Below are 18,096 nucleotides of genomic sequence, written 5' to 3'. Positions count from 1 at the left end.
TTAAAATAAGCTTTTAAAATACATCTTACATATTGTTTCTATAATGCTTCTAATCAAGTACTTGATTATTTGTTATTCTTTGTATTCTCACTTATAATATTAAATTCCAATCTTTGAAAGCCTTTTGCTACACTTATTTATTTAATTTATTTTACAGACAAATTGACAGGTACTGCTTGAATATTGAACATTTGTTCATTATTCAGTAAAGAAAGTTTTGGAAGTAGTTTCCAAATGTGGCACATGACAAGTTGACATGTTCATAGTATTTACTAAAGGTTTTTACATCTATACAAATCTTTTAAAATATTTTCATACTAGTACATTGCCTTACTTTAAGAAAGCATACATTTGCCCTGACTGGTTTGGCTCAGTGGATAGAGCGTTGGCCTGCGAACTGAAGGGTCCCTGGTTCAATTCCGGTCAAGGGCATGTACCTTGGTTGTGGGCACATCCCCAGTAGGGGGCGTGCAGGAGGCAGCTAACCAATGTTTCTCTCTCATCAATGTTTATAACTCTCTATTCCTCTCCCTTCCTCTCTGTAAAAAATCAATAAAATATATATTTTTTTAAAAAGAAAGCATGCATTTGCGTGATGTGTGTTGAAAGTTCTGTATGCATGAGCAGTGGGGATTTGTTGCCCAGAGATATCCTGTTGAAGATTTTTATATTGTGTGAAATAAGCTAACTTAAGACACAAATATAACCAATATTTATGGTCAGAAATCAAGCATTCTCTTTCAATAGAAAAAAAAAACATTAAGGAAAACCTAAGGCATCTTATAATTAGCTACTTACAATGCAAACAACTTTCAACATTGTAATGGAAACATTTGTCTGGCTAGAACTAGACATTGAGCAATTCAGCATTATCTGTGTAAGTGCTGATGGCCATGCCTGATTGAACACATGGCTCTCATTTTTTTGCCCTAAGCTGTTAATAACCATTGCCTCGAGGTGGATTAAAATAACATGGATAGACAGTTGGGGAAAACCCCATGATGTTCAGCTGTGGGAAGGTGAGAACAAAGTATAGGTTGTTCCTAGGCCATTTGTTCTTATGTGCCACAATGTAAAATATTTTGGGCAAAGTTTTAATGTTACTGGAAGAAGGTGGAAAAGACTATATATGGCATAAAATGTTACAAGTGAGGACTTCTGATATCTTAAGGCAAAGATGGCTGCCTAGGTCCATATCTCTTAATATTTCCTCCCAAAACAATAGAGAAACACCAAGAATGGAACTGCACCAACATATATCTATCTTTCAAAATATGTATTATAAAAATATTGAACTTGTTTCTCAAGGTCTAGGGGCATCAATTCTGATATATATATATATATATATGTTTTGAGTGACCAGATTATTATGATCTCTGAACGCATAATAATCTGGCTACTCAATGTGTGTGTGTGTGTGTGTGTGTGTGTGTGTGTGTGGCCTGGTGCATGAATTCGTGCATGGGTGGGGTCCGGCCAGCCTGGCCAGGGTGAGGGGACATGGGTGGTTTGCCAGCCTGCTTGCTTGTCGAACTCCTAGTCAAGGGGACAATTTGCATATTAGCCTTTTATTATATAGGATATACACTGAATGGCCAGATTATTATGTGTTCAGAGATCATAATAATCTGGCCACTCTGTGTGTGTGTGTGTGTATGTGTGTGTGTGTGTGTACACACACACACAAATACATACTAGAGGGGCCCGGTGCATGAAAATTCATGCACTGTAGGGGGGGTTCCTTAGCTCGGCCTGTCCCCTCTCACAGTCTGGGAGCCCTCAGGGGCGAGAGGCGACCCGGCGATCAGGGGAAGGTGACGCCCCATCACACCTCTGCTGTTGCCACTGCCAGCAGCACAAGCCTCAGCCAGCCCTGGTTACCTGAGCCTTGGGCCGGCCCTGGGCGGCTGGGCAGCTGCCATCCGAGGCTTGCCTGTGCTTTGGGTGTCGGCTGGGCAGCTGCCATCCGAGGCTGGCCTGCGCCTCGGGCAGGCCCTGAGCGGCTGGGGGGATGAGGGCACTGGAGGACTCTAGAGGCAGGTGTGTGGAGTGGCTGGGATCGCCTGGAGCCAGGCCCGGCCTTGCCGCACACCTGCTGCCCCAGTGGGGCTGAGGGGACTGGGCACTGCCATCTTCTGGCTATGGGCGCTGCCATCTTTGAGGGTGGGGCAGTCAATTAGAATATTACCTTATTGGCTGTGGGTGCCGCCATCTTTGCAATGGTGTGAGGATCAATTAGCATATTCCCTCTTTATTAGATAGGATATGTATCAAGACTGAGCAAATAAGTACACATATATTAAATAATTGGGGCTGTATTTCTCACTCAAAGAAAAGACATCCTAAGTAAGGAAACAGGATAGGTTAGAATGAACTCCCTTACTGCCTACCTGTCTCTCACTCTCCCACTTTCTTTTTTCTCTTTCTCTCTCATATATATATGTTATATATACATACATACATAGAGTGAGATATAGATGTATGTGTATATGCATACATGAATACATGCATATATACATATAAATGACTAGTTTTCTGTATGTATAGATATACACACATGTACACTTGCACATGGATGATGTAAATATTTGTATGTGTGTAGACTTGTATACTTATATATGCACATAAGTATAGATAATACATCTGTCTATCCACTTAAATATTCTAGCTCTGTCGAGAATAGACTGGAGCCATGACTGGTTTGGCTCAGTGGATACAGCATCAGCCTGAGGACTAAAGGGTCCCAGGTTCGATTCTGGTCAAGGGCACATGCCTGGGTTGTGAGCTTGATCCCCAGTGGGGGGCCTTCAGTTGGCAGCCGATCAATGATTCTCTGTTATCATTGATGTTTATATCTCTTTATCTCCCTATAATAAAAATTAATTTAAAAAAAGAATAGGCTGGAAAACAATGACAACTTAGTACCAATGAAATAAATCCAACATTGATTTAAGAGAAGTACACAAATGATCCTAGAATATTTTGTTGTGCTAGAAAATAATGAAGTGCTTAAAAAATGATAGGAACTTATTGAAAGGATATAGATGTTTACACAAAAGGATTTTTAATGGCCACGTCTGGGATACTTTGAGAAACATAAATATAGTAATGTGTTATAAACTATATAATACATTAAATATCTATGAGTCCATAAGAATATCCTATATAATAAAGAGGTAATATGCAAATGGACCATCATGCCCTCATGTCACAAGATGGCTGCCCCACATCATCACAAGATGGCTGCCACAAGATGGACACCCCCACATTGTCACAAGTTGGCCAGCAGGGGAGGGCAGTTGGGACAACCAGGTCGGCAGAAGAGCAGTTACATGTCAATCATGCTGGCAGGGGAGCGGTTAGGCATCAATCGGGCTGGCAGGGGAGCAGTTAGGGGGCTATCAGGCTGGCAGGCAGAAGCAGTTAGGGTCAATCAGGCAGGCAGGCAGGCGAGTTGTTAGGAGCCAGCAGTCCCGGATTGTGAGAGGGATGTCCAGTGCTCAGACATCCCCCAAAGTGTCCCAGATTAGAGAGGGCGCAGGCTAGGCTGAGGGAACCCCCCCCCCCCAAGTGCACGAATTTTGTGCATCGGGCCTCTAGTAGTAAATATATAAATGAAAAACAAAATGAGGGTGAAAGGACAGATTTTTTTTTTTTACAGTAGAAATGTTATTAGTTAAATGTAAAAGGAACACTAGAAACAGAAAAATCACTCTTTGACAAACACCATAATAATAAATATTGCAGGCAAGAGTCAGAGATGGGTGCTAAAATGAATGGGAAAAATTATGAAGAGAAACTTTTGTATGATCTCAAAGAAGTATATTTATTATATTTGTTGATTATATATTTATTATATACTAGTAGCTCAGTGCACAAAATTCATGCATGAGGGTGGGGTTTCTTCAGCCCAGCCTGCACCCTCTCCAGACAGGGACCTCTTGGGGGATATACGACCGCTGGTTTAGGACTGATCCCCCAGGAGGTCGGGCATCCCTCTCGCAATCTGGTACCACTGGCTCCTAACCGCTCACCTGCCTACCTGCCTGATTGCCCCTAACTGCCTCTGCCTGCCTGCCTTATTGCCCCTAATCCTTCTGCCTGTCTGCCTGATTGCCCCTAACCTCTCTGCCTGCTTGCCTGATCACCCCTAACTGCCTCTGCCTGCCTGCCTGATCACCTCTAACTGCCCTCGCTGCCAGCCTGATCTCGCTCCCAACTGCTCTCCCCAGCCAGCCTGATCTCGCTCCCAACTGCTCTCCCCAGCCAGCCTGATCTCTCCCCCAACTGCCTCTGCCTGCCTGGTCACCCCTAACTGCCCTCCCTTGCCAGCCTGATCTTGCCCCCAACTGCCTTCCCCTGCCGGCCTGATCTCGCCCCCAACTGCTCTCCCCTGCTGGCCTGATCACCCCTAAACAGCCTCTGCCTTGGCCCCCACCACCATGGCTTTGTCTGGAAGGAAGTTGGACATCTGGAAGATGGCCGGTTGACCCGGTCTAATTAGCATATTACCCTTTTAGTAGTATAGATCAGTGATCGGCAAACTCATTAGTCAGCAGAGCCAAATATCAACAGTACGATTGAAATTTATTTTGAGAGCCAGATTTTTTAAACTTAAACTTCTTCTAATGCCACTTCTTTAAAATAGACTCGCCCAGGCTGTAGTATTTTGTGGAAGAGCCACACTCAAGGATCCAAAGAGCCACATGTGGCTCGCGAGCCACAGTTTTCCGACCACGGGTATAGATAGATTATATAGGATAGGATTGCTTAAATGGCGGGGGGAGTCTTTTTCAGCAGGAGGAGATGCTCTTGGCAGACAAAAATACATAATCCCTATATCTGGACTGATAGCCAGCCATATGCACTATACTGCCAAAGTGGTCATTAAAAAATCAAACCGCTTTCTTACACCTTACACCAAGAAGCTGTTGCCCTTAAAACCCCTCCTCAGCCCCCACCTTAGGCTCTGCCTTTGAAGTTCACCCAGATTAGGTTCTGATTGGTCAGTTTCTATGCCAGTCAGCCTCAAAAGCTTTGCCTCCTAGGCAGCCATTGGCTCCTCACATTTCACCCAGATTTTGTTCTGATCGGTCGGTTTCTATGCTAGTCAGTGTCTCCAAGCCTATCAACAGGTCTGATCAGAGAGGCTCTGCTGATCAGCAGCCCCAGCGGTGGCCCGAGAGAAAGGGGAGAAAGAGAGGTGTGGCTGCTGGCATGGCCTCGAGAGAAAGAGAGAGGCAAGCCTTGGCCGGTCTGGCTCAGTGGATAGAGTGTTGGCCTGTGGACTGAAAGGTCCCAGGTTCGATTCTGGCCAAGGGCACATGCCCGGGTTGCGGGCTCGATCCCCAGTAGGGGGTGTGCAGGAGGCAGCCGATCAGTGATTCTCTCTCATCATTGATGTTTCTATCTCTCCCTCTCCCTTCCTCTCTGAAATCAATAAAGAAATATATTTTTTTAAAAAAAGAAAAAAAGAGAGAGGCAAGGGCTGATCAACAGCTGCCACAGAGGCTAAAAATCAGACCCTGTTTCTCTCTCAAGGACTCTCTTTGGGCCTGACCCGTATCCCCCTTGGCAGTCATTGCTGGGTCACTGCTCGACTTCCGGTCGGTCGAGCCTTCGGTTGTTTTGGATGTTATGGACCCTGGGTTTTTATATATTAGGATTAATTATAACAGGATATATTAGTATTTTTTATAGTGTCTATCTTTGGTAGATACTAATTTAATGAAGTCATTAAGTTAACATACCAGTTATAAATTATATACTCGTCCTATACCTCTGATATGATGCACTGTGAAGGGGGATAGTAGCAGTTCTACAAATAATACTTTTCTGATAGTTTTGCCAAAAATAAGTGTTATAAAAATTATTCTAACTACAAAACTGAGAGACATTTTATAAAATAATAACATTTTTCAAAATGTCAAGGTCATGAAAGACAGAGATTGAGAAAATCATATTGGGAGATATTTGTGGGATTCTGGATTAGATTGTGAACCATCACAAAGGCATTAGTGGGACAATTGAAAAAATTGAATAAAGTCTTTAGATTAGCTGGTAATATTGTTTTGATGTTAATATCTTAGTTTTCATAATGGTACTATGACTAGGTACAATGTTAACTGTAGGGGAAGCTAGGTAATAGGTAAACTGGAACTCTGAATCATTTGTGTAACTTAAAGATTGTTTCAAAATAAAAGATATTTTATTAGAACTACTCCAAAGCATTAATGAAAGTAGTCTCTCTCTCTCTCTCTCTCTCTCTCTCTCTCTCTCTCTCTATCTCTATCTCTATCTATCTTTCTCTCTCTCTCTTTTGGCACACTTTTGTAGGATACTGTTCCTTAACTCATTTAACCAGATAGAATAATATTCTGAGATTGAAGATAACAATTTATTCTCTTAATTCTTGTTTAATTAATGATCCTTAAAATTATTAGAAGGGACTTTTAAAACATTCTCAATTCTCTAAGGATAAGAAAGAATTAGTTGAGAATATCTGAAATTTCATTTAATTAATAATTATGCCACTTTCTTCATTGTTCAACATGGAGGTAGCCCATCAGACTGAAGAAGTTATTTATGGAAAGGTATTTACCTTTCATCCTAAAATTATATAAGGCAATAGCTTCCCAAGCCCACACGGTATGGTGACAAAGACCCTCATAGTACTATTTGGGACACAGAGCTACTCATTAGAAATTAAGTTGACATTTTTCCAACTAGAGTCCCTAAAGTCTTCCTACAAGAAAGGACCTCCAAAGACCCCACAGGGCAAATCACTATGAGTTTAGGTGGAATGAATAACCTTAGTAAGTGGTTGAACTCATTTTGTACAGTGATAGCTGAGACAAGAAGTCCCTCCAAATCCAATCTGCCTCAGGGAAAAAATGCCTAAACATGAGATTATGAACTAAAAGAGCTACCACCTTTAAGAACTGGAGCATTAAGAACATTAACAGAAACTGAATTGGCAAAGACATCATATTAGCTGTGGACAGGTGACCTTCAGACTGTGTAGAGCCACAGTAGATATACAAGTACATAATGGTTCTTTCCTGTGGGTTAGGAGATAGTTGGGACAATGCCTTTCAGTCTGAACCAGCCTTAGATTTCTGGGTAATTTTGATGAAGACCTCTTAAGAGGGAGATGTTAGTATTTCTGCAAATATTAATATATATTTATTTGAGTAGCTAAATAGAATAGTAAGAGATGTGTCTGTATAACCAGACTCAGATCTTATAGCAAATTATAGAAGAACCACACAGGTTGAACAGTACAGTTTTTCTAGTGGGAAGTGCAGTACTTTATTCTCTGGGTGACGCAGTGAGCCAAGACTTGCTAGGCCAATATATCCACACATGCTCCAGTCCTAAAACTTACCTTTTTGGGGGCTCATATTTATCTTTGTCATGTTCATTCATAGGGGGAATGATTGGTGAGGAAATCAGCAATGAACTTTCTTAAAATAATGCTTTATAGTTCAGTCTATCTGGATAAACTGGAGCTTAAGAAATAAATTTCTATCAAGGGTATGTTTTTAAATATTATCTTCAATGTCAGAACAGTAAAGGAGAAATCATGTTGATGTAAGAATATTCTTTGCTCCAGGTGCCTTCTGAGAGATTAAGGAAGTATTCTGTGAAAGAGTGAATGAAAATCTTCTGAATATTTCCGATGTTACTCTTACTCAGCGAATGATAGAAGGAACACAGTCTTCAGAGTCAGAAGGAACTGAATTTAAATCTCATCTCGGCTACTTAGTAGCCACGTGACTTTGGGAAAGTAAATTACCTCTCTGAGCCTTAGTTTTATGGTCTATAAAATAAAGATAATTTTATTTCTCTCATAGAATTAGTAGTAACATTGCCCTCCCAAGATGTGCATGTCCTAATCATGACTAGGCGTGTGATTGAAGACCATCTACAAGGTTCCCAGGAGGCTTCACAATGCCCCGTGGCCTCTTGAACTCATGTGGACATTGGCTTGGGGAGACAGCACTCTTGAGCAGGCAAAGGACTGACAGTCGAGATAGGACAGCAAAGGCAGCTTGATCAGTCCCACCAGGCATGGGATGATGACATATTTATACCGCAGGAGATCACTAGCATGGCAGGGGACATACTGAAGTATCAGATGAAATAAAAAGTGTCAGATGAATGGAGAGACCAGCTAGAAACTAAGACAAATGTGGTTGAGCAAATGCCTCTTCCCTATTGGGGAAATATAATTAAAAACAAAATTTTCTCCCAATCCAGAAAACCTCTACATAGAGGGATTAGAGAAAGAAAACACTTGTTTATTTTTCAATAAATATAAACTTGAATGTGATGCACATTACAGGCTCTCTGCTAAGAGATTAAAAAGATAGAACTCTTACTCTTTTATAAGCAAACAGATACAACACATTATCTATATGTTCTGAAGATAAATGATAACTATTCACACAATTTACCTGGGAATAGGAGTGATCAGCTGTGTTAGTTTGTTGGCTTTATATAGGTGTACCTTAGAGATATTGTGGGTTCAGTTCCAGACCATTGCAATAAAGTAAATAACCCAATAAAGAGAGTCACACCATTTTTTGGTTTCTTGGTGCATATAAAAGTTATATTTACACTATACTGTTGTCTATTAAGTGTGCAATAAAATTGTGTCTTAAAAAACAATGTGTATACCTTAATTATAAATATTTATTACTAAAATGTTAACTATCATCTAAGCCTTTTGCAAGTCATAATCTTTTTTGCTGGTGAAGGGTCTTGCCTCAATGCTGATGGCTGCTGATTGGTCAGGTTAGTGGTTGCTGAAGGTTGGGGTGGCTATGGCAATTTCTTAAAATAAAACAATATTAAAGTTTGCTGTATTGCGTGACCCATTCACAAATGATTATATCATGTAATTTTGTTTGAGAGCATAATTTCAAAATGGAATAATTTCTCTCAAACACTGCCACTACTTCAACTAAGCTTATGTAATATTCTAAATCTTTTGTTGTCATTTCAACAATCTTCACAGCATCTTTATCAGGAGTAGAATCCATTTCAAGAAACCATTTTCTTTGCCAATCCATATGAAGCAATTCCTTATCTGTGAATGTTTTATCATGAGATTTCAGCAATTCAGTGACATCTTCAGGCACTACTTCTAATTATAGTTCCTTTTCTATTTCCGTCACTTCTGCTTTTACTTCCTCCACTGAAGTCATGAGCCCCTCAAGTCATTCATAATAATTGGAATCAAAGACTTCCAAACTTCTGTTAATGTTGATATTTTGACCTTTTTTTTTAAAAAAAAAAATGAATCAGCAATGTTCTTAATGGCATCTAGAATGGTGAATTCTTTCCAGCAGTTTTCAATTTACTTTGCCCAGATCCATCAGAGGAATCATTGTTTATGGCAGCTATCGCCTTCTTATATAATAAAAGGCTAATATGCAAATAGACCGAACAGTGGAACAACCAGAACAACCGAAAAAATGGTCACTATGATGTGCGCTGACCATCAGGGGGCGTGTGTGGAACATGGTGGGTGTTGGCCGCAGTGGGATGGTGGAGCAGGTGAGCGGGGATGCCAGACCAAGGTGGGGCACTGGTTGCTGTCATCAGGGCGAGCCTCTGGTGGTTACTGAAAATTCTTGGCTCCTGTGTGCTGCGGTCCCAACCAGCACTCTCACCTGCTGGCCCCGCTCGCAGCCACAGCTGGGTCCCGATTACTCAGCACTGTCAGCGGGTGCGAGTGACAGCTGCCAGCCCTGATCACACCTGAGGGCTTCTCCACCTTCCACTGCTCCTGAGGGGTGATCGGGGCTTGAACCCACTGATGGTGCCGGCCCCACTCGCACCCGCTGCTGGTGGCAGCTCCAATGGCTCTGTGCTATCAGTGGGTGTGTGTGGGAGCAGCAGCAGAGGGGCACTGCCAGCAGACAGGGGACCAGGGCTGTGGCGGAAAGGGCCAGTCAGGGGCGCGGAGGATGGGCTGAGACCTTCCCCTGTGCCTACTGCAGCCTTGCAGCCCACAGTTCCTTTTAAGGTGCATGAATTCATGCACTGGGCCCTTAGTGAACTATATTTCTTAATAAGACTTGAAAGTCAAAATTACTCTTGATCCATGAGCTGCAGAAGGGATATTATGTTAGTAGGCATGAAAACAACATTAATCTCATTGTACATCTCTGTCACAGCTCTTGGGTTCATGACCAGGTGCATTGTCAAGAAGCAGCAATATTTTGAAAGGCATTTTTTTTTTTTTTTTTTGCATTAGCTGTCAACAGTGGGCTTAAAATATTCAGTAAATAACTAGAGGCCTGATGCATGAAAATTCATGCAAGAATGAGCCTTCCTTCCCCTGGCTGCCACCACCGCCTTCGCTCTGGCTGGAGCCACCTTTCTGCCTTCCCATGCTGCCCAGAGGCCCGGAGTGGTTGGGGCAGTGCAGAATGCGTGTGTAGTCACCATGGCAAGTGTCCCGCCCTGTCCCCAGCCACTTGGCACCTGTGTATGCAAATTAACCTGCCATCTTTGTTGGGTAAATTTGCATACTCACTCCTGATTGGCTGGTGGGTGTCGTGAAGGTACGGTCAATTTGCATCTTACTCTTTTATTAGTGTAGATGTTGAAAACAGATGCGCTGCCATCCAGGCTTTGTTGTTCCATTTATAGAGCAGAGGCAGAATAGATTTAGCATTATTTTTAAGGGCCCCAGAATTTTTGGTATGGAAAATTAGCACTGGCCTCAACTGAAAGTCATTAGCTGCATTAACCCCTAAAAAGAGAGTCAACCTGTCCTTGAAAGCTCTGAAGACAGGCATTGACTTCTCTGTAGCTATAAAATTCCTAGATGGCTCTCCTTCCAATATAAGATTGTTTCATCTACATTGAATATCTGTTGTTTAGTGTAGACACTTTCATTAATTATATCTCATTTCATTAGCTATATCTCATGGATAACTTGCTGCAGCTTTTATATTAGCACTTGGAGCTTCACCTTGAACTTTTATGTTACAGGCTTCTTTCCTGACCTCTGCTGGCTTCAAACATTTTTTCTGTATCTTCTTCATCTCTCTCAGCCTTGATAGAACTACAGAGTTAGGGCCTTGCTCTCGATTAGGCTTTGGCTTAAGGCACGGGTCCTCAAACTATGGCCTGCGGGCCACATGCCGCCCGCCGAGGACATTTATCCAGCTCGCCAGGTGTTTTTGCCTCCGCTGCCTGTCCTGTTTAGCAGCCGACTCATCCCGGGCCCGCAGTGCGCATGTGTGGAATGTGCGCCACACTCTCCGACTCCCCTCCTTCTCTCTGAGGGACAGTGAACTGGCCCCCCGTTTAAAAAGTTGAGGACCCCTGGCTTATGACATGCAGGTACTTAGCAGGAAAACTGTCACTTATGAACATAAGGCTGTTTGTCATCAAACATGTAAACATAAAACTGTGCAAGTGGATTAAACTTTTCCTAATTCACTCTAAAGCTGAAAGGAAGGATAAGACAATAAACCCATGGGAGCTGCCATGCTGTTTGTTTTCTAAGCTGTCAACCAAACTGGAACTGATGACGATAGGAGGAAGATAACATACAATAGAGAGAGAGCAAGTGCCAGGCAAGTCCCTGGAGAGTTAGCAACTCAAAAACGGCCACAGCCTCATCCCCACCATATGCAGCGAGCACCCGGCCGCACTCCATTCATTTCAATGGAGCCGGACACAGACCGGATGTGGCACAAAAAGGGGTCCACTGGAGACACTTGTGGTCTCCATCCGGCTCCATTGAAATGAATGGAGTGCAGCTGTTTTTGAGCTCCCCCCACCTTAGGTGGCCACTGCAGATTCTCCAGTCCCACTCTGAAGTTTCAGCACCTGCCCTATAAGACGACACCAGGCTTATAAGACAACCCCGACTTTTTTTTTTTTTAATTATTTTATTGATTTTTTACAGAGAGGAAGGGAGAGGGATAGAGAGCTAGAAACATCGATGAGAGAGAATCATCGACCAGCTGCCTCCTACACACCCCCTACCAGGGATGTGCCCACAGCCAATGTACACGCCCTTGACCAGAATCGAACCTGGGACCTTTCAGTCCGCACACCGACGCTCTATCCATTGAGCCAAACCGGTTTCGGCAAGACAACCCCGACTTTTGAGAAGATTTTCCTGGGTTAAAAAGTCGTCTTATACACCAGAAAATACGGTAATTATTTATGTTTGGAGTCCGTGAGAAATGGGAGTTTTTGGTAAATAGTTGTTATAATCCTGGAGTGAGGTCATCCTATGATTCCTCTGATTCTTGGAAAATATAAATACTTAAAATTGACTAAAGAGGAGCAATTAAAATTCTTGGAAAATACAAATGAAATTGACTAAACCCAATGGAGTAATACATAAGGAACAAATTCAAAATGCTGTCAAAGAATTGTTTTTTGAAAGAGACTTTAAGCCCAGGGTTTTATTCCAAGTAACTTTTTCAAAGTTTTAATAAAAATTCCCATTGTATATAAACTGTTGTAAAACAAAGGAAGAAAACCATTGTGATTGTTTTTCAAGGCCAGCCTATTCCTGATACCAAAATGTAACAAAAATGATACTGAAAAAAAACAACAACACCCTACAAATCAATCTCACTCATAGTGAGAAGTAATAATTCTAAATAAAATCTATTAAGTTATTATATCTAGTGGTGTATTAAAGAGTGATGCACCATGAACAAATAGTTTATTAAACCAATTAAAAATGTTTTACCCCAGGAAATCTAATATAATATGTAAAAGAAGAAAAAATATGAGAATTTGTACAGATTTTCAAAAGCTAAAAGTGGATATTCATTAATAATTCTTGAAATCATAGATTCCAAAAGAAGGAATTTCCCTTAATTTGATATGGAAAAACCTAACTCAAACCAAGAGGCAATGCTATTTGTGAAGGTAAAATGAGAAGGACATTCTTATTAAAGTTAGGAATAAGGGAGAAGATTTCCTAATACCACTGATATTTAATATTGTTCTGGAAATTCTGACAAATGAAATTGCTATAAAGAATGAGTGCACTTATGGAAAGGAACATAAGTAGTATCATTATATGCACATTACAGAAATGTCCATCAAGAATAATCAAGTTCAAAATGTACATTAAACAAAATTGTACTTATAATAGAAACATACTTAGAATATATACAGCAAAAAAGAAGATATTCACAATAACAATAAAATATAAACTACCTAAAGGTAAATATGCAAAGTAATTTCAATCTATTTGAAGGAAAAAAAAACTATAAAATATCACTGAGTGCTATAAAATGAGGATAAATGGAATGGTATTAATATACCCATGTATTTGCTGATGTAATATTGTAAAATTTCAATTTCCTTAAATTAACTTTTAAGTTTAATGTAATTACAAAAGAGTACAGATTATAATTCTCATATTTTACTTTGGAGGCAAGTTTTAACAAAAATGAATCTAAAATTTATCTGTAATAACAAATGTATAAAAACCACAAGAAATTTTGAAAAACAGAAAGTAAAGGAGGGGAGCATTTGTGTTGTGCAATATTATAATATTTTAATTTTACAATAACAAATGGCTTTATACCTATGTGCAGATTGACAAACAGATCTCTGTAAGGAAATAAAGAGCTCAAAAAGTGTATTTTAAAAAGGTGGAAATTCAAATCAGTAGGGAAAGGAAATATATATTTTTTTATAAAAGGGTTCTCAGAGAGTTAACAATTTGAAAAAACTACAAAATAATGAATCTAAATGATACAGAATTTTTGGACCGGAACACAGATTCTTTGTCCACCAGAATTGATGAATCCACAGAAAGAAAGTGGTATAATAAAGGTGGACATTTATTGAAGAACAAGTACAGACTCCCACATGGGGAGAGGGAAAGAGTCCCACAGAATGGACCCCCACGCAGGGAGGGGGAAAAGGGTCCCACTGGGTTCCTTTCCCTATGGCTTATAAAGGCTGCCCATCCTGGTGCCTTGATATCCTCTCTGATTGGTCACTATTCCCTTAGACTGGTTACTATAGTAACTCCTGTGCTCAAAGGTTGAACCTCACTTATGAGGTTCTCTCCCCCCACCCCTCCTTCCCTATTGTTCTCCTATTCCCTTTGGGCTTTCTTCTCCTCCTTCTGAAGGGCTTCCTTCTCTTTATTTTGTAAATATACACCTTTTGCTGTTCCCAGTCTCCTCAGTCTATGGAATGTACTTGTTGCAGCTTTCCAGCTCCCCTATTCTATGGAAATACACCTTCTGCTGCTCAGCAGCCATGCTTTCCTCCATGGTCCTCTTAATTTCCTTCTAATAATTCCTAAACCTGTCCTATTTTACCCCCGATATTCATATTTCATAAATATGACATTACAAGACAGCTAGAGAAAGGCAAATATATGAATCTGAGATAGAAAATAATGTTTGTCTATTATATTGGAAAAGATTGATGGTATTGACTCTAAAAATTTAATAGCTTCTGTATGTAAAAAGATGGTCAAAATTACTTTTTTCAAAACTCCATGCAGGTTCATATTAGCCATACAAATCTGACAAAACTAGCTTAGTGTGTATAGCCCTTGTCCTGGGACATTTGTCGAAAGTTATCAGCAGCACTTGTTAAAACTGCAACTTTCTGGGACAGCAATAACAATTGGAAAAAATAATTTAAAAAATTAAAGCTGAAAAACTTAGCCTGGCTGGGGTGGCTCAGTGGTTGAATGACTGGGAATCTAGATGGTCACATGTATGTGTGCTACTCAGGAAAGACCAGAGCTGGTCCTAATCTTTCACCTCTGGCTGCCCTTGTAGCTGTGCAGCAGCAGTACTAGTAAGTAAAGGCTAACAAGAGTTGTTAAGTGCCTGAGGGTTGAAGATGTGCCTCAACAGGCACACAAAGCCTCTCCACAATAGCCGGTGGACTTACTACTTCCAGGCATTTGAGCAATCTTTATCCAGTCACTAGCTGACCACTTAGCTAACCAAGCTGAGGATCCAGTGACCACACACAAGGAATACAGGCTTTACAGAATTTGTTCATAAAATTCACTGAACAAATAGCAACAAAAAAACTAGCAGTGACAATACACTGTGAGTGATGAAATCTGATTTTCAGAGTTGCCATATTGTATTATTTAAAATGTTCAGTTTCCACAAAAATTTATGAGAGCTAAATGTAAGAGCTAAAACTATTGTTAAAAAATATAGGCTTAAATATAGGATTAAGCAATGATTTTTTATTTTTTTTTTTTGGGGGGGGAGGGGAACCAAATGCTTTAATAAGAAGCCCCACAACATGGGAGCCAAGGAGCAGGGGAGGAAAGGGACCAGGAAGAAGTCCAGTCTCTGACGCTTCAGTCAGGTGGGGGCTGGGGGGTGGACCCACAGCGAGGGCAGCCCCTCCTCTTGACCTCCAGGGGGGCGCCACGCAGTCTTCCCAGCTCAGCAGGCATTTTGGGCAAGTTGCTTCCGAAGACCACGGTGCTGCTGGATACAATAAATATTTATTAAATTAAAAAAAAAGAAAACAAAGCAACTAGCAAGATAATATGAATAACATAAATCTGTTATAATAAAAATGATGTTTGCAGAGCATTGAAAGAAATGTTTGAACATGTGGGCACTAAACTGTTATCACTGGTTGCTTCTAGAGAATGGAATTACCCCAGCTTTTCACTTCCTGCTTTATAGATATCTACAGCATTTACAGTTTTATAATAGTACACATTGTTTTGGTAACTAATAAAACTTGATATAAAATTAAAAAACACACACACAAACCCTCCTGATGTGAGTCCCAAGCAGACCAAGTCCTCTCACCTGCACACGCAGCGGGTGTGTCTGGCACCGCTCCGACCTCTGGGTCGTCTCCAGCACCACGCGCCCGGCCTTCCTCGAGCTTCGCACCTTCGAGTTGACTGTGGCCCTTGCCTTGATCCACAATTTTAAAAACTATTGTGGATGGACTTTCTTCTTTTTAAAACGAATCTTGATTTTGGGTAACGGACAGCATGTGAATCTTAAGAAGGCTCGGAAGGCCCTTCTAGCCAACCCCGGCCGGCCCTGGCTGTTGGCAGAGGGAGGGGCTGGGGTGCCACCCTCAGGCTGCCCAGCTCGGAGGCGGCTTTCACGGGTGACTCCCTCTGGGGCTCCACCCCTGATGGTGATGCTGCTGCTGCTGCTGCTGTGGGTGGTGGGGGAGCCCCCAGGGCCGAGCTGCAGGTCTGGGCTGGGGGTACCTGTCCTGAACTCGATGGATTCCAATGGGGGAGGGGTGGTCATGGATTCCAGGCTGGGTGGGGGCCCGGTCACGTTCAACCACAGGTAGTGTGGGAGGATGGAAGACTCTTCAGTCCCCCCATCAGATGGCTGAGACACCTCTTCAGTCCCCCCATCAGATGGCTGAGACACCTCTTCAGTCCCCCCATCAGATGGCTGAGCTGCCTCTTCAGCCCCCCCATCAGATGGCTGAGATGCGTCTTCAGCCCCCCCATCAGATGGCTGAGACGCGTCTTCAGTCCCCCCATCAGATGGCTGAGCCGCCTCGTAGCTTGAGGGAATGTCACTGCTGTCGGGGGAGCGGTAGGGCCTTACCTTCACCCTGTGGCCAGGCATCCTGGTTTCCATCTGCTTCAGGATGCGGTAGGTGCCCATGACCCGGTCAAATCTTCGCTCCCTCGCAGACCGCTCTATCTGGTCCGGCTCGAACCCGAGGCTCTGCATCATTTCTAGGACCTGGGGGTCCAGGTCCCCCCCGGGCGGCTCGCTGTAGGGCCGCAGCTCCTCCTGGCCCACGGTGAGCCAGGGGTGCTGCATGACCTCTTCCAGGGTGGGTCTCTGGCTGGGGTCGACAGTCAGTAACATGCTAAGAAAGTGTTTACCTTTCCTGGTCAGGAAGGGGGGGACCTCGAACTGCCCGGCCAGCACCTGGTCCCTCATCTTGGCGAAGCTGTCCGCGTGGAAGGGCACCGTCCCGGTCAGGGTCCTGTACAGGGTCACCCCCAGGCTCCAGACGTCCGCTCTCCGGCCGTCGTACGGCTCCCGCTGCAGCAGCTCCGGGGCCATGTAGTGGAAGGTGCCGCAGAAGGTGCTCAGTTTGCAGTCGTCACTCACCCTCCGACTGAACCCGAAGTCGGCCAGCTTCAAGGTGCCGTCCTCATCCAGCAGGATGTTGTCCGGCTTCAGGTCCCGGTGGGCGATGCCCCGCTGGTGGCAGTACCGGAGCGCCGACACCACCTGCCGGAACGCGGCGCGGGCTTGGCGCTCGCTCAGGGGGCCGTGGTTCTCCAGGTGTTCACGCAGGTCCCCTCCCCTCACGTGCTCCATAACCAGATATAGTTTGTCTGGGGTGGTAATCACCTCAAATAGTTCAGTGATATTTGGGTGATTGAGGTTCTGAAGAGAATAGAGTTCTCGGTGGTATCTAGGGAAGCCCTTCAGACTAATGGCTTTCACAACCACCTCCGTCCCAGTGAGCTCGTGCCAGGCCAAGTACACCTTGGCACAGGCTCCCTGGCCAATGCTGTCCTGGAGAGCATAGTCTCCAATACAGCGGCCCTGGATGGCAGAGGGGGCTGCAAAGTCGTTAGTCATCGCAAAACCAAAATAAATGAGAAAAAAAAAGGCAAAAACCAACTAGGGAGTCCTAGTCCACAGGTCACCACAATCAGCTTCCTGGGCTATAACGGACAAAATCCTCAGCCCAGTCAGGGCCTTTTTATAGGAGTGGTTTGCAATTCCATCACAATGGCACCTTATGAGGTCAGAGCAAGAAATGGACCAATCCCGGCTGGGGAGTGGTTTGCAATTCCAACACAATGGCACCTTATGAGGTCAGGGCAAGAAATGGACCAATGCTAGCAGGGGATAGACCATAGTGGTTTTCTCACTTTTTGGTCTCATGACCCTTATACTCTGGGAAAAAGAAAAAGACACACACTTTTGTTTATTTGGGATATTATATTGATATTTATTTTGTTAGAAATAAATCTATAAGTTGTGTGTGTGTGCGCGCGCATGCACACACACACAGAGACACACACACACACACACACAGAAAAGTCTGACTTATTCTCATACTCCAGTTCTCAGTTCAAATATCATC

The 18,096-nt window shown here is 42.8% G+C and overlaps 1 protein-coding gene across 2 annotated transcripts in view; it reads right to left on the bottom strand.

Annotated features, from left to right (window-relative positions):
* The window catches only part of LOC129151998 (serine/threonine-protein kinase MARK2-like), a 549,435-nt gene extending 531,768 nt beyond the window's left edge, over window positions 1–17,667 (bottom strand). Inside the window, exons 1-2 of one of the 2 annotated variants that reach the window (XM_054728771.1) lie at window positions 15,813–17,667; window positions 15,233–15,476 (exon numbers count right to left, since the gene is read on the bottom strand). In XM_054728771.1, coding sequence (XP_054584746.1) covers window positions 15,945–17,585 — 1,641 coding nt within the window. In that variant the 5' untranslated portion in view covers window positions 17,586–17,667 and the 3' untranslated portion in view covers window positions 15,233–15,476; window positions 15,813–15,944. Of the gene's footprint in view, window positions 1–15,232; window positions 15,477–15,812 lie in introns of those variants that run through there. The other variant, XM_054728770.1, reaches the window with a different exon arrangement.
* Between the last annotated feature and the right edge of the window lie 429 nt (window positions 17,668–18,096).

This window comes from Eptesicus fuscus, chromosome 17 (genome assembly GCF_027574615.1).
Source record: "Eptesicus fuscus isolate TK198812 chromosome 17, DD_ASM_mEF_20220401, whole genome shotgun sequence".
NCBI classification, from domain to species: Eukaryota; Metazoa; Chordata; class Mammalia; order Chiroptera; family Vespertilionidae; genus Eptesicus; species Eptesicus fuscus.
The sequence above is the reverse complement of the archived record's forward strand: the minus strand, read 5'-3'. Positions and strand labels throughout refer to the sequence as shown.